This window comes from Chionomys nivalis, chromosome 22 (genome assembly GCF_950005125.1).
Source record: "Chionomys nivalis chromosome 22, mChiNiv1.1, whole genome shotgun sequence".
Lineage (NCBI taxonomy): Eukaryota > Metazoa > Chordata > Mammalia > Rodentia > Cricetidae > Chionomys > Chionomys nivalis.
Genome location: NC_080107.1, coordinates 6,976,728 through 6,993,622, shown reverse-complemented (window position 1 = coordinate 6,993,622; position 16,895 = coordinate 6,976,728). Strand labels below are relative to the sequence as shown.

The window sequence follows — 16,895 nt, the reverse complement described above, 5'->3', positions numbered from 1 at the left end:
AGATAAGTGGAGAACCGTCACCCACCTAGAGAGCTGGCAGTCCCTGGGCAGGTGTAATGGTACCCTAGAGAGTTCCGAGTGTGCTTTACAGCCATACCCAACTGGCCCTCAACTAGCATCTTTAGTTTCTAAATGTTAGGAAGAGAATCAGCGCACAGGAGTTATGGTTCAAAATCATCTGCTTAGACTTTTAAAAAATTACCAATCGCTTAAAGGACACACACAGTTTGGCTTTGGAGGATGTTCCTTTGCCATTTGTCTAGTTTTTCAAATTCTTAGTCACTCTTATCAGGTCTTGAAGCTTTGTAGCATACCCATTCCCCAATCTATCAATAGTTTGTCACGAGTGTATCTCCATATATTAGCTGTCATAGGTGGATTTTCTTATAGAAAGGACCAAAGAGAACAATGAGCTTTACTAAATTCTTTTTGCTTCTCTCTGTAGAAACGTGAAAGGCTACTATTCTGAAATAATTTTGATAGCAGAGGAGAAAGTACTTATGCATTCTTATTTTGCATGACAAGCCAGATTTAATCTGGTTTTGACTATTTTATGGGCCTAAGAGAGTGATGATCATATTTTTTGCTCTGTAGTTCACAAATACACTTGGTAATGCATGTGGTGGTTTCTTAGGCACATCTTCATGCAGTATTGCACTAAGAAGACCATTTTATATCACACATACACACTCACTCACACACTCTCCATACTTTTCTGTTGAATTCAGTGTGATATAATCCACTTTTTAAAAATGCCTACCTAGCACGGTGAGTTTGGCTTCTGAACTTATTCCCATTGCCTCCACTTTAATTTGGGAGGTGTCGTCAATTATCAGATCTTTGAATGTGATGGAGTGCATTTTCCCTTCATCATGCATGGAGACTCGCTTGCTGGTGTGAAGGCGTTGGTCGTTCTTGAACCAGCTCACTGGGATGTTGTCATGGGACAGCTCTACAGTGAACACAGCATTTTCCCTCTCTTTGGCTGTCACATCCTTGAGTGGGGTAAGGAATTTGAGGCGGATTCCTGTCGAAGAAAACACAGCCAATTACTTCCACCACTTTAACAAGGAAATGTAAAATTAAATGCAAAAAAATATAATTCTATAGGCACCTATACAACCACCACAACCAATTTACCTTCAATGATCAGTTTGCCACTGGTATGTTTATCCTCAGCTTCAAACATGTACTTGGCTTCGTCTTCAAAAGCGGCTGACTTGATCACCAGGGAATGCCTGGTGCCCTCCTTGATGAGTTCAAACCTGTCATCACCTGTGATCTCCTGGGTTCCTTTGAGCCAGCGGAAGGTTTTGGGCTCCCTGGATACCTCGCACTCGAATTTAGCCTCGTCTTTCTCGAAGACTTTGACGTCGCTGAGAGGCGTGATGAAAATGAGTGGCAGTTCTGAAAGAGACGCCGGAGCAGAGCCCGTCAGAGCCTGCCGCTCTCACCCCCGCCTGCTCTGCTCCGTTTCCGAGCAGGGAAGCTTGCACGGAAAATGTTAGAGAGTCCGTGTACAGAGCGTACCTTTCACTTTCAGATTGGCTGCCGATTTAGCATTGGCAGCCTGGAAGGAAACCTCCCCGGTCATATCCAGCTGGCAGTTATAAAGAACCAGGACGTGTTTCTTCCCGTCCTCGATGATTTCACAGTCCTAGGGAGGGTGATCATAGACAGTGTTTACATATACAGAATCCTGAAAGTCACCAAGGTATTGTACTTTGGGGGCGTGGGGGACCTAAGAAAAAATATCCAAACAACCCGCTGCTATCTGTGCGACTCTGCCGGGGTCACTTACGGGAGAAGCAGTCAAAGGTTCGCCCTTTAGCTTCCACTGGCCGTGCACATCAGGCTCAGACAGCTCGATTTCAAAGCGGGCGGTTTCTCCCACAAACACCTCCACGCCGTACAGGGGCTTTTCCACTTTTATGAGTCGAGCTGAAAGCGGACAAGGTTCTGTGAGTTGGACTGAACCCTAATGCATCGAATCTCTGCGATGGGATAATCTAAACTGGGGGTAACTCACCCTCAACAGTGACGTTGGCCTTGGTGGTGTCCGTGCCACAGTCACACACGTATTCGCCTTTATCTTTAAGCTCCGCCTTCTTGATCTTCAAAATGCGGCGCAGGCCGTCCGTCTTGACCGAATGTTTGGGCGAAGGCACGATCTCTTCACCGTCTTTGAACCACTTCACGGGCACGTCTTTGCTCACTTGGCACTTGAGGATAATCTCATCCTTCTCAACACCAGTCTTGTCGTGTAACTTCACCGTGAAGTAGGGGTCGGCCTCTGCCGGAGACACCCAGCACATGGTCAGAAAAAGATGTGGCGGCCAAAGCCGGTTAAACAACCCCGGGGTGGAACGATATATTCCTACCCATTCGTGAGCTGGTCCCACTTACCCAAGACCTTCAGATTGGCTGTGGAGCTGAGGTTCTTCACTTGCGCTTTGATCTGTGAGATGTCATCCAGTGTCACCTCTCTCATTTCCAGTTTGTATGTCTTTCCTTCAGAAGACATGAGCACCGTCCTGGTGGTGTGCAGCTTGACATCGTTTTTGAACCAGACCACATGCATTTTTTCATGAGACAGCTCACAAACAAAAGTTGCTGTCTCGCCTTCTTTTACAGTTTGATCTTCCAGAGGTGATATGAACTTCAGTCTTATGCCTACGGGGCAAGCAGGCAACACATTCAGGAACACAGGGCACCGACAGAAAGGTTTGACTCTACCCACTGTGTGCGTAAAATGCAGCTACCTCATGGGGCATTTATTTGTTCTTTTTAGATGGGGTTATTCATTTTAAAAGTTAAGTGCTTTGGAGGGGTTGGTTTAGTGAGTGTGTGTTCTATGACACTGGAAGAGAAGTAGTAGTGACCCCTGCCATTAACTGCTAGCTCTTAGAATTTGGTATGCTGTCTTTAAATGGACCAGAAAACCAAACGAGGACACCTACATACTGGATATAACGTTTCGATATCATCGATGGGCTGTTACCTGTCACAAATAACTGTGCGGACGTCTTCTTGCCCTCCACCTCAGCAGTATAGACGCCTTCATCATCAAACTGAGAATCGTTGATAACAAGAATGTGTTTCTTCCCATCAGCAATGATATCGAATTTGTCAGATGCCTTGATTATATCAGGCCCTTTAGACCATATGACATTTGCCTCTCGGGTAAGGACACACTCAAACCGAGCCTGTCGCTTCTCTGGGACGGTCACATCTTTCAGGGGTACAGCAAAGTCAAGTTCAATTTCTGCAAATCAAATAGTAAGGAAAACAATGAGGCGTCCATTCCAGATGCAGAGGAAGGGGAAACGAAGCTGAGCCCACTCCTTAGCTCTAACGCCCTGTACCTTTGACTGTCAAAATGGCAGTTGTGACGGCATTGCAAGCCTGGTAGAGGACTTCACCAGCTTGGTCCAGCTTCACTTTGTGCAAAGTTAAGAAGCGCTTTCCGCCTTCAGCTTTGATTTCACAAGTCTTAAAAAAACAAAACAAAAAACCAAACGGCAACTTTCATTGGTATTTGCATGAGACAAAGTCCCCAGAGAATATTTCCGAAAGAGATTTCCACAGAGTGTCAAACAATACACTAATAAACATATAAGCAAAGCATGGCCATTAGAAAAATTTACCAGATTTTAGCCACGCTGTTTACAAAGAATGCATTAAATAATTTCCCTTTGAGAAACCCACGTCCACAGTTAACAAATGAAGCCTGCATAACCAACTTCAATGAGGCTCTAGTCATGTCACATGACTGGCAGCTTCCAAGGGGAGGTACTCACAGGCGAGGGCCTCAGAAGCTCTCCCTTCAACTTCCACTCCCCAGGTATGTCCGCCTCGGAGATTTCGGCATCAAAGCTGGCACTTTCCTTCTCGTAAATGGTGACATCTTCTATCGGCTTAAGCAGCTCAACGTCACGCTCTGGATCAGCCAGAGGTAAAGTAACAATGCTTTAGACAACCCAGTCATACGTCGCTTTTTAAAAATAAGAATTTCATACGTATGCACATGCATGTAATATGTTTTGATCAAACCCACCCCGTTTCCTCCCTCCCCTCCAACTCTTCTCTGATCCACTCCTTTCCCCTCCCAACAGCATGTGATCACTTTTTAAGACCCCAAAACCAAAACCACTGAGTTTACCTACCGCTACCTCCCTGAGCCTGGGTGTAGGCTCATTTACTAGTTAATTGTGTATTTTTTTTTTTGGGTGGGGGTGATGCTTTGCTTTATGCATGCACAGAATTATCTTTCAGAGTAACAGGTAAGATCCTTCTACCTCCAAGGGTCAGCTTCGCCGGGTATCTTTTCCCTTCGATCTCGATCGCGTACTCATCAATATCTTCTGGCATGGCATTCTTAATTTTGAGAATGAGGTGGTTTCCCTCTTTCAGTATCTCAGTCTTGTCATTTGGTTCCATGGGGATCTCATCGTATCCTTTGAACCACTTAAAGTTTGGTGTGTCCTTGGCGATGTCACAGGTGAAAATAGCTGTCCCCTTGGGCTTCACATGCTGGTCTCGGATAGGTTTCACCAGCCATTCTCTGATGATTTCTGTTGGAAACACAGGGAGAAAAGAAAAAAATCACTTCTCTGGGAAACTTCAGAGATATGAAAAATTCATGAACCTGGATGTGATCAATTTGTGAGATGCTGATATTCCTCCTTTTAAATAAGGTATCAATGAGGTTTCTGATATTCAGACATTGGGAAACAAGTTATTCTGTTTTCTTATCATAAAAAGAACAAGTTTATACCAAAAAACTAACATAGTTATATATTAGTAAGTTACTATATATATTATATACTCCATATACTATATATTTACATATTACTATATATATCTTTGAACTTCGTTGCTATATTTTTAAAAAAATAAAATATATTTATATCTTTGATATATATGTATTATAATATATATATTAGATATAAGTCTCATTTTGTTGCCTTCACTGGTCTCAATTTCATGTGCCCATGCAACCCTCTCGCCTCTGCCTCACACTTACTCACCTACTACTTTCACACAGGAAGAGCATTCCAGGTTGTTGGCATTTTCCACAGTCACGGTGTATGTTCCAGCATCATAATCGTCTGCATCGTTGATGGTCAGGGCCCGCATCAAGCCAATGACACCCGGCACAATCTTGCCAGGTTTCTCCACCACGATCTTGCCATCCTTCCTCCAGACCACATCTCGCTCTTTGTTCAACTCGCAGCTCAGGTACAGCGGCTGCCCCTTGACCACCGTGACTTCCTCTTCCAGTGTTTTCACGAAACGGACAGGAAGTTCTGTGGAGAATTCCAAGCAAACACATTTGAAGTTTCCAGTGCAAGAAAGCTCAGAGGTTTTGTCTGAAATCACAATGAATGGTACCACTGAGGTCTCTGCTGTAAAATTTAACTATAGATCATTCACAGAACTAAAAGTTACCTTCTACGATGAGCTTGGCTGTGGAGGTCTTTTCTTTATTTCCCAAACGTAGCACACAGGTGTATTCACCGGCATCAGAAAGCTGAACGTCGATGATATGCAGCTTTCTGTCTTTCCCGTCTGCGATGAATCTGTGCTTTGGGCTCTCACGGATGTTGCTACCATCCTTCATCCAGGTGGTGATGGCGGTGGATGGGGAGACCAAGCATTCAAAGATGGCAGAAGAGCCCACAGACTCTGCCTCTGTCAGGATGATGTCTTTGATCTCTTTCACGAATTTCAGTGGCACAGCCTTTAGCTGGTAGGTGAATGGGGCTTCATCGGGAGGTTTCTCCCCGCCACTTCCTGGTCTGAGCTTTTTCCTTTCAGCTTCTATGGGTGAAGGAGTCTTTTTGGCTACACCTAGTTCAAGGCAAAGTGGAAAGTTAACTGGGCACCTCCGCAGGCATCACAGCGTGTATGTAAAGTGATGAGAAGACAGGAACAGAGAAGTAAAGACTTGACAGTTGGAAGGTCAGACATGAAGATGAAAAGGCCCAAGAACTAATAGGCACCCTTTATTTTCTCAGGTGTCAGTTCTGGGTGTAAAATATCCAGATTAATGTATAATTATTTCACTTGTTATAAATAAATATTTATGAGTGAAAAATCAAGATACAAATTCATCATGGTAAAATTTATTTGGTTTTATTTATAACAGCTACTTGAATAATACTAGTAGCAATGTCAGAAATAAAGACTATAAAATTTGAAAACATTTCCCCTTGAGTGTAAGCCTTGGAATTCATAAGGCAACCAACATATGACCACAAGTCTGAGGAGCATGGAGCTCACCTTTGATGGGACCTTTCGGCTTGGCTGCTTCATCTTTAGGTTTGGCTTCTGAAATAAAAAAGACAAGCATTTGGGCAATTTTCATACTTATTCCACCCTTATCAGGAGACCATGTGGGGTGAGTCATGTTGTTATATATATTAATACGCAAAGAGGAACCACTTTCATTTATATGACTTCTACGGAGAATATGCTGGTATTTCAAAGAAGGCATATTCTAAAATCAATGTAGCCAGGCTAAAATGCCAAGTCTAGGATTAAAAACATTCTTTTAGAGGTTTGAGTCAAGATCATTGGTCAAGAGTCTGCTAGCATGTACGGGCCTGGAGCCCAACAATTACAATGAATTGATTAGTAAAAATGAAACATTAAACTTTTGACAAGTGCCGTTACTCTCTTGCCATATGTCGAGGGCTCACTACTGACCTATGAGAAAGGGTTTTGCCCTTGCTTAGTTATACAAACTGCTTTATATGTTGGGCATATACATCAAAGAAATTAAAGTTTTTCCCCCATAAGTGACAGGAAAGTAGCCGGAAATGACCAAAAGTCCTTTTGTTGTTATTGGTGGTGTATAAATTAGCAGACTAACAGATCCAGAGAAGATGAAGGACATTAGCCCAGGGAGAGTCATTATCTTTTCTAAATAATGTTTGAATCATAAATACAGGTGATTAAAAGTAGCATAAATATTAATAATTAAACTATATTTAAATGAGCATTCTATATTTTTTTCACTATTAAACATAACCAAAACCCAAATGATTGTGGGTAACTTAAAATGTTAAATCAACTTTGCGATCTCACATTGAGTTAGGTTTTTTAAAAAAATCAACACCTGATGACAAAATACTGGAGTTCAAATATTGGTAGTAAGTATCTTAAGGTCGGACTTCAGATGACTACGCTGTTTAGTACATTTAAAAATGACTAATTTAAATCCATGTATAGATATAAAGGCTGAACAGTCTATAGCTCCTTTCTCTCCTTTTCCTGTAATACTGTGGTAAATATGCCTCACATAAAAACATAAAAATTTCCATTATGCAACCATTTTCATGAAACACAATCACAAAGTTGTAAACTATCAGTATTTATTTGTTAAATTTGCACTATCTCGAGAGTTCACTGTTTTTTAAAATGAGGAATGTTTGCTATCGGGCACAAGGGTGTGATTTGTTCCATGGGATCCCACTCGTGTTCCCTGAGAGAGTTTTCTCCTTGAGATCCATCACCACTGAACATCCACTCGCTAATCTCAAAAGATCCTGAGAGAAAGAACGCCTGCAGGGCTGCACGTATCAGAAAACAATAGGCGTCCACAGGGTAACACCGTATTCGGCGGGGTCTATCAGGTGAAGAAAACCTAAGAGTTTGCTACACACCCCTGAACTGGACAGGATGCTCCAACTCTAACCCAGTGTGAAGCCACCCACACAAGCTAGTGAAAACAGAACCACAGGATACCAACCTGCTTTCTTTCCGACCACGGGTGCCGTCACCGGGGCAGCGATGGGCGTGGGTGCGGGCTCCATTGGCGGCGCCTTCATGGTTTTCACCTCTGTGGAGAGAAGACCCCACTGTATCAATGCATCTGCAGCAACCACTTTTGGTGGCCTGTTTGCCTTTCAGGATGTGATGTTGAACCCTTCAGATAGCTAGTTTTTCTGAAAGCACTATCTAAACATATTGAGATATCAGAAATCATTGAAGTACAATGATTTTTTTATTTTTTATTTAATATGTAACAGTTTTAATCTAAAAATATAAATTTCTTTTACATTTTTGCCCATTTGCTACATGTTATTCTAGTGGAGTTTGAAGGAACACTCACCCCGAGGATAAGGTTGCTTACCTGGCTCAGGCTTTGGCTTTGCTTCAGGTCCAGGGAGAGGTATTGCTGGCTTAATTTCAGGAACTAAAATAATTCACAGAAATAACCAGGTTATCATAATACTTTGCAAGTTTTTCCACAAAGTCAAAACTGCAAGGAAGCAAATTTAGTTTACAGAAGGATACTAGGATATGTTTATCAAACTTTTATACATATATGCTTATCAAATATATGAGCTAAACATTTTTCATGTTCAACAAAATATTAAAAAATCGATTGCATTTGAAGTTATTATTCAGCTCATTACTCATCTCTAGAAATTTATTTAACAAGCTGTGATTATTATTAGCATTGCACAGCAAAGGTGAAGAAAACAGGACACGCGTGACGATGGTCACAATGTCAGTATAATGATACCGTGATGCTGTGTGGGTGCATTCTTAGAGACAACCAAGAACGTGTCTAGAGAATTATACCTTTGGCAGGTTCTGGAACTTTCCTTTCCTTTGGTGTAGGCTCTGGAGGAGCTTCAACTTCTTCGACAGCTTTTGGAGGGGGTGGTGGTACTTTAAGGAAAGGAGGCATTGTCAAGCCTTAATTTAGAAAGCAAGTTACTGAAAACTCAGACTGAACAATTATTTCTCAAAAACGCTAGTGATGACTCTTTTATACAAATCAGATTTTAAAGATCAGTTTCTGCTTTCTTCTTATAACTCTGTCTGTCTGTCTGTCTGTCTCTCTCTCTCTCTCTCTCTCCCTTTCTCTTATTCCATCTGCTTGGTCCCAACTACTGATATATCCCCACATCTAAACCAGTTCCATCAAAGTCTTGTAATCACCCCCTTTGACAATAGGCAGATGATAGACATCACTCCACCTAAGAGTTCCCAGATTTAGGAAGCATTGCGAACACTTCCATGAATTTATTCCATAACCAACAAGATAATCTCAGCCATTGCCATGAGGAGAACTTACATGGCAAAGTAATAACAAGATCAGCAGTAATAATGATAATGAAGTATGGGGAAACTCATGACTGGATCTGAAAATTATTAATAAGACTAATAAGAATAGATGCTATACCAAAGAGTGTTTGTACTTGAAAATTACCATAAGATATTGAAACAGAAAGCAGACAATGGAACATATACTTTACAGACAGATGAAATATGAAGCCATGATTATGTTGAACTTCATGGATGTTTACAAAATAAACCTTTTGTTATGTCCACTTTGTTGAAAGAGAATTTCATAAATTGTCATTTATGAAAACGATTCCTACCTTCTGGTTTTTTAACTTTTTCTACTTTTTTAGGCTCTACTTTAGGTTCTTCTTCTTCGGGTCTCTTTCTTAGAACTTAAAAGACAAAAAGGTTTATATGTAAACCAAGATGAGCTAATGACCACGTTGAGCAAGCGCGATGAGCACAGATAATGTACAGAGCAAAGACAATGAAAAGCATGCAAGCTAGCACAGTGGGAGATTAGCATTTGCATGAAAAACGCTTGTATAGCCCACATTCCCCAAAACAAAGTTTGTTATGTCAACTCATACCAGGCTTAGAAATAATGTCTCTCTAGACACTATGCCCAGTGACAACTATGTGGCAAAATGGCTCAGATAAAAATAATAAATTATTTGAATAGCAAAAATTATAATAATTAAACATAATTTATTGACTACTGCTTAAATAAAAATTAGTTTAAGTTCAGAACTCTAAAGTGACGTAACTTCGAGATCAGTAATCCCATACGAAGACAAGGTTAGAATTTGATCTTTCATGAGTATATTGCATCTAGTTTTCACATACTTAGTAAGAAAGAGATGTTTAGTTTTATAAAAGGTGTTATTGGTTGTGATGATCTTGCATCATACTGAAATTGAACACATTAGGTTAAGTAGTTCTGTGTATAGGATCTTACAAGTTGAGTGTATTTTATTTCACAATTTGCTTATGAAAAATGACACTGTGGTCACCCTTGTTAGGATATTATCAGTTTAGTTACACCTGTTTAGTTACAATGTCAAAATACTATGAATGCTCACAAAATATCCACCTTCTCCTTACAAAGACTTGGAAATGATAACCTTTATTATTTTTAATGGAACTACATTCAAATTTTGGTGGAGGATCTAAAATGAAATGAAGGGACAGAGTATTTTGTGAGCCTTCAGGTGAGCCCATTTCTCAAGCTGTGGAGACTGACATTCCAGGAGAGAAGTACTATACCGCTTTTCAGGACCACCTCCTCCTTTGGCTGGGGCTTAGGTTCTGGAAGTAATTTGCGAACTTTCTTTTCAGCTGTAGGCACTTAAAAGGATATGATTTCAAATTTGGTGTGAATTCACATAAAAATGGAAGTTCAACAAGAAAAAAAAACCCGACTCTGCTCAAACCAGTTGACTTGAGTGTGTCAAGGAAAAATTTCTGTTGTATATAAATTTACAGAATTTAAAAGCAAGTGATAGACTTGAAGTTCTTGGTTCCATAAACATCTACACAATCTTATGGAAGTTCAATCACACCAGCTGCACATTTATGTAATAGAATCTCTTGGTCTACAATGGCTTTATGAATCTTTCATCAAAATGCAAGGATTCTCCACAGCATCTTCGCTTCAGTCTGTAGTTGTTTTAATTGCTCACGCCCACATTGGTGTTCCCCTGTCCAACATATATACCACACGATGCAGGCAGGAGTTACGGCCATTGCATCATCTTTTCCATTGCGGGGAAAACAAAGCCAAAGGATGTGCTGTGAGCCTTGATCCTGAAGAAACATTGCATTTCAAGTCTGAACAAAAGCAGATTTCCTCAAGTTCTCCTTTAAAATAAAACTAAAATTACAGGGCTGTCTCATTTCAGAGCTAGTGTTAGAGGCTAAACTATTCATGAATAAGATAATTTTCTTGAATGTAATTAAAAATGGGCAAGGAATTATAAATGTCTCCATGCTTCTACAGTGGTCACCAGGCATAGGGACAATGCTATTCTGGGGAACAGACATCATTGCTGTTATACTGCATGGATTTAAACACAAAGACAAAACCAAAACAGATCTCAGTGAGCAGTGAACCACTTTGAAGCTATTCCTTTTGGTGGGCAGCTTTGTTCGATCAACATAAATTTGGGTTTCTTAGAGATTTTTATACGATTTCCTGTTTGGTGCTCTTCAGCCTTTCATTGATTTTCTTTTCAATCTGATAGATTATCTTGCTTAAATCTTACTTCAAAATTCGAAACATACTTCATTCAAAATAATCACGTTTGAAATGCCAAATGATTGAAGTAAAATTTTCAGCTGAACCTTAAAAATTTTAACTATGATAAATTATACTGACCTCAATTACTATTTGTAAATTATCAGTATTTTTAATATAAAACTATTTTCATTGATTGAAACTATATAATAATGGAAGTTGAAGTGGCAAAAATATACATTTATTTATGCAATACATATAATGAAAGTATATTAATGCATTTGTTTTTCCATATTTTTAGTTTAGTTTTAAGATATTGATGTTTAAGACTCATCCTTTATTGTGGCTATTGTTTTTTTTTAAAGAAACCATAAGTTATTACATACTAATTTAAGCTTTAATAATTTATAAATTTAATAATTTAATTGACCAAAATTATTTAGATTATTCTAAAATTCCAGCATGACCAAGAACAGATGTGATTTCTGGGTTAGGATGTGTTGGTTACCAGAACTCTGATACCCACAAACTTTTTAGAAATATTCTTTATTTTTAGTTGATATTTTTAGATTGGTATACTTTTCTTATTTTTCTTTATGGGTTAAATAGACAGGAATTGGTATCTCCCTAAAACTCTGTGTGACTGGGAGAATATGGTTCAAGCTAGCGAGAAGAAAGGGGTTGCAAATGAAGGGCAATGGACATCCCTAGGGATTGCCCAACTGTGACAGGGGAATGTGTTGATAGGATACATTAAAATGCTGATGTCCAGGTGACCCCCAGCTAAAGCTCATTACTACTGCTCAGCATTGTGACCCAAGATGTCTCCTGACATTGATTTCTTCTAACCAGTAGAGTCTGGTATTATTTGACTTAAAAATGCAAGTAGACATATGGAAATGTAAGGCACAGATAAGCGACTGCATCCATGTGATGTATGAAGTTGATGGGAGACACAAGAAGCGCTCATGAGTCAGACCCATGGAAGCCACAGAAGTACAAGAAATGAATGAGACTATTCTACTTCTCTGATCACTAAGAAAGAGAGGGGGTTGGAAGAACTCTATGGCAGCACCAAGAGAGCGTGGAGTTGGACGGAGAGTTGGCCTTGCATGTGGTTTGGCTAGCCTGTGAGATACCTTTTAGGGGTGCAGGCTCCACTTTTTCCACAACCTCAGGTTTTTCAGGAACTTTCTTCTTTGAAACAGCTTTAAAGAATTTTAAAGAATATATTTTCATTATTTGTATACTTAATCCAAAACAAATTATTTTTTAACTTCAAGAATCAAAGCCAAGCATTTCTTAGAACCAGAAAGCATTAATAACAGCCAAGAATAAGTCACCAAAGAACATTCAGAAAGAAGCCGGAAGCCAGGAAAACAACGTGCAGCTTTGCTTTGTGGTTGTGTTGTGCATAACGACCGGTCGAGAAAGAAGAGACTTTCTAGTCTTCAGAGGAGGGACGTTCTACACCAAGGGAACTGTATTCAAGTGTGGGTCCCCACCACCCATTAATCAACAGATGGGTCAGAGTGCTTCTCTGCCTGTCACCTGAAACCCAAGAAGGTTTGAGCGGGGGCAAGAATCACTAAAAGTATGGAAGATTCTAGCTCTGGACCTGTATAAATACATATGGGAAAATTCCTCATATAAGATTATACCCGAACATTTCAGATTAGGAAACATAACACTGCAAACAAGATAGCTTTAAAAGATGCAAATAAAAAGAATAAAGTTATAGCATGTATGTAAAACATATGATCGGGAAATGTACTTATGAGATTCAAGATAATAAATAATATTCTATCGCTTTAAAGAAAAATAAAAGAGAAAGAATGAAGTAAGTTTGATAATGAGGAGCTAGATACCAAGTGTATTAAGAACCACACTTTCCAGCTACGCAGAGAACAATAAAGACCAAAACTGGGTTTCCATTAGGCAAAAATAAATAAATAAATAAATAAATAGATAGATAGATAGATAGATAGATAAATAAATAGATAGATAAATAAATAAATAAATAGGAAAAGCCCCAGTGATGAATTGTTCATATACCTTTTTCACGGTAAGTGAACACCAGCTACTGAATACCACAAATATGCTATGAACATGCTGTTATTTAAGAACAAGGTTTTGACTTCTATATAGATTTAATCACTGCAATGTTAATATCTTTCAAATACTTTTAGACATTCCACATGCTTACAACCAAGACAGGCACAGCAATCAGCCTTTCCAACCAAAAGACCTTCCTCCCCTTCCCACAAGGAAAAGTTAGCTGAGTAGCCTCTCACTCAGATGGCAAGGATGCTGCTCACTAAATTGTCTCACAAGCAGCAGGCATGGCTTCATGTCATACCCCAGGACTCCTGGGATAGCGGAAACATCCATCCCTATGCAACTCCCACAGCATGGCCATGTCCGAACATATGCACTCCCAGGAGCAATGCAGTTCTTGAAAGCAACATTTCCATAGGCCGAACAGAAGTTGGAAGCAGGTTAATGAGTCATTGGAAGCAGCATTTGTACCTTTAAGTTGGAACAGTTTCTCCTTCACGTCTTCCTTAGGCGGAGAAGGAGCACGCGCTGGGGGTCTTGGCTTGAGTTTTGGTTTCTCGATAACCTTCTTTTCAGGCTCAGGTTCTTAAAAGAGTATTGCAGGAGTGTTAGTGCATGCAAATATTAATTAGGTGTGTGTATATACAGTATATGCGATGGAAATTTAAATATGTGCGAAGCAAAAGTATATTTAGATATGCTTTATCAGTGCCCAAACATAAAACATAAAATATAAACACTGTACACACAGGTGATGTCTTACATAATAATGACGTTAAACAGCCAAAGAATGAGCCACATAACATTCTATAGAGCACAAATACAGGACCGCTTAATAACAGATGTACACACGAGATTTTTTTACACAGAGATGGAAAGACCTGCTATACATACAGGACAACACAAACCAATCACAGGTCAAGATGAAGAGTGTGCTAATGAAGATTTAAGTCCCGCTAACTGGATACCTGGCACTGGGGTTTCTTCTGGCTCTGGTTCAGGTTCAGGTTCAGGTTCTTCAGGTTGAATAAACTTTTCAATTTCGTGTTCTTTAAAGAGTGTTAACAAAGGGCATAAGATTGTAACATAAAAGTGTTCACCCAGACGCACAAAAATTTCACATAGATGCAAAGAGTCACCAAACATAAACATACCACCCCTACAAGGTGGTTGCCAGAGAAGTGGGTGATTTCCATTTTCTTTTTCTATTTGTGCTGTTGGGTATTGAGCCCAGGGGCTGTCCCTTTCCTTTCATTTCCTTTCTTTCCCTTCCCTTCCCTTTTCTTTCCTCTCTTTTTCTTTCCTTTTTTTCTTCCTCTTAGTTTTTTTTTTTAAACCAGGCCTTACTATGTAGACCAAGATAACCTCACATTTACAGAAATTCACCTGTCTCTGCCTTTTGAAAGCTGGTGGCACCATGCCTGGCCAAGCATAAGGTTTTACTTATTGCTCTTACCACTGAGCTACATCCTGGTCTCCAGATGTTAATTTCCTTACAGCAGAACTGTCTATTACTATGTTGATGGAAATTTTCTTACACCAGAACTGTCTATTACTATGTTGACAGGACTTGAGCTGACTTGAAACCCACTACTGGCAATCCCTTGAGGATCCAATGTAACTAACTATGGAATCTGCATCAGTAAACTGTACTTTTCAGAACAGCTAACCATCACCGAGATTAAGCAAATGAAAGGCTCTAATTCAAAATAAACATAATTGTTTGAAAAAAGAAAGTAGCCAAACGTGCGGCGATGTTCCTGTATATAATTTAAGGAGAAATGTCACCCTACAAAGACCTTTGCATCATTAAATTTCTAGGGGACAGACATTTATGTATGTGTATACCTTCAACAGGGGGTGTCTCTTTTCTGCCAATGGTAATGGTTTCTTTCTCTTCATAGACTGTCTCCTCAGGGGTCTCTTCAACTTAAAAACAGTATAGCATATTAGGTTGTATTCAGAGCAGACACTGCAGCTGCTAGGTTACATCCAACTACACTTAATTCAGCTATCTCAAGACACCCACAGAGTCAACACATGAGACAGACAACACAGATACGTAAGATCCACCGATAACTAAGGTGACACCATGAAGCGGGTGTTGTCGTCCCAAGATTTAAAGAGCAGCAGGTACCTGGGGCAGGTGCCTCTTCTGGCTCTTCAGGCACAGGAACAGACACTTTCTTTTCAGGGGTAATTTTCTTGGGTGCTTCAGGCACTTCAAAGACATTAATTGTATTTATCATTAAGAACTCAGAAGATGAACAAGACTCTTCCAAAGGTTGGCAAAGAATACAGTGTAGAGAACTGGGGTCTCCATCTTAGAAGATGTCATGGAGAAGATGGTTTCTGAGTTGTGGCAGCCTTTGGGGCATTCTAGTTACATGAGAGTGTACCCTCAGCCTTCAGTTTATTTGCATCGTTATTTAACGACTCATGAGAATATAATTGTTCTATTTTGTTTGGGCAACCAGCCCTGCAAATGTGTTTCTTTGTTTAATGCAAATGACCTCAAAATCAATATCTCTATCCTTGACCTGAGCTCCTGATGCACACTCCTACCTTCTAAGCCTGAAAAAATAAAGAGAATGTTCACCATTTCTTTCTAGCAACAGCCTAGAATCCAGTGAATTGTTCTCTTGGCCACTTAACCTTAACTACTACAGGTATCATAGTTTTTTTTAGCACTATGGGAAGTTAGCTTTCTAGAGTCCAAATCCAATCATTTATACTCTTCAAAACCTTTGATGCCTCCTGCGGTCGATGCCTACAAATGAAGGCAAATCTTATTCCTGTAAAACACCCCTCTTTTTCTAGCTTGTGTTATCTTCCAAGATATTGCACAAATCCACACCCAAATGATACTGTTTATCTGTGAGTCCATGAGCTTTTGGATCCTTTTGCCTTCATACCTTTCAATATACCCCCCTTTCCTAATTTCTGTATGTAAAAGTAATTTATCAAAATTAAAACCATTTCTTCCATTATTCCTTCCTATGATGTCTCTACCTGAATCTCTTTGTTGGTCTCTGTCACTAACTGTACTCTGCTCAGAAATGCTATCACTTAGAGAGTTGACCAATCTTTCCATCCTCTCACCATATTTAAGTTGCTTGAGGATAGAAGCGTGTTTTGTGTGTTCTAAAACAGGATCTTCCTGATAGTAACAGTCAACCAAATATGGTAAATGGAGTTGTTTGATGCCTTTTCTAGCCTGGTAACTGTGGACTACAGCAACACAAGGACCAGTTTCTCTGTCTCGTTTTATCTTTTTGCTGACATACATTTTCCTCTTTCCCTATGAAATGTGATGTTACCTAAGCTCAGTCTGTTTTGCTTTAAGAATTAGTGTCAAATGCTTGTGGTTGGAGAGGCATGCTTCTTCCAAGTAGGTACCTTTTTCTGGCACGGCTTCTGGCTTTTTGGTCACAGGCACAGGTTCTTTCTTGACTGGAACAAGTTTCTTCGGCACCTCAGGGACTTTGAAGATATTAGTTTTGTTTTAGAAAGCTAA

General features: G+C 39.8%; 1 protein-coding gene across 1 annotated transcript in view; it reads right to left on the bottom strand.

The window, feature by feature from the left end:
- Positions 1 to 16,895, bottom strand: part of Ttn (titin) — a 270,030-nt gene that overhangs the window by 107,117 nt on the left and 146,018 nt on the right. The window contains exons 167-186 of the mRNA XM_057755570.1: positions 13,850 to 13,963; positions 12,460 to 12,528; positions 10,351 to 10,431; positions 9,402 to 9,476; positions 8,596 to 8,685; positions 8,141 to 8,203; positions 7,757 to 7,846; positions 6,286 to 6,333; positions 5,452 to 5,853; positions 5,031 to 5,309; positions 4,299 to 4,574; positions 3,801 to 3,940; positions 3,366 to 3,492; positions 3,002 to 3,265; positions 2,407 to 2,673; positions 2,030 to 2,293; positions 1,802 to 1,941; positions 1,531 to 1,657; positions 1,141 to 1,407; positions 761 to 1,027 (exon numbers count right to left, since the gene is read on the bottom strand). Of these exons, the coding sequence (XP_057611553.1) occupies positions 761 to 1,027; positions 1,141 to 1,407; positions 1,531 to 1,657; positions 1,802 to 1,941; positions 2,030 to 2,293; positions 2,407 to 2,673; positions 3,002 to 3,265; positions 3,366 to 3,492; positions 3,801 to 3,940; positions 4,299 to 4,574; positions 5,031 to 5,309; positions 5,452 to 5,853; positions 6,286 to 6,333; positions 7,757 to 7,846; positions 8,141 to 8,203; positions 8,596 to 8,685; positions 9,402 to 9,476; positions 10,351 to 10,431; positions 12,460 to 12,528; positions 13,850 to 13,963 (3,450 nt within the window). The remainder of the gene's footprint in view (positions 1 to 760; positions 1,028 to 1,140; positions 1,408 to 1,530; positions 1,658 to 1,801; positions 1,942 to 2,029; positions 2,294 to 2,406; positions 2,674 to 3,001; positions 3,266 to 3,365; positions 3,493 to 3,800; positions 3,941 to 4,298; positions 4,575 to 5,030; positions 5,310 to 5,451; positions 5,854 to 6,285; positions 6,334 to 7,756; positions 7,847 to 8,140; positions 8,204 to 8,595; positions 8,686 to 9,401; positions 9,477 to 10,350; positions 10,432 to 12,459; positions 12,529 to 13,849; positions 13,964 to 16,895) is intronic.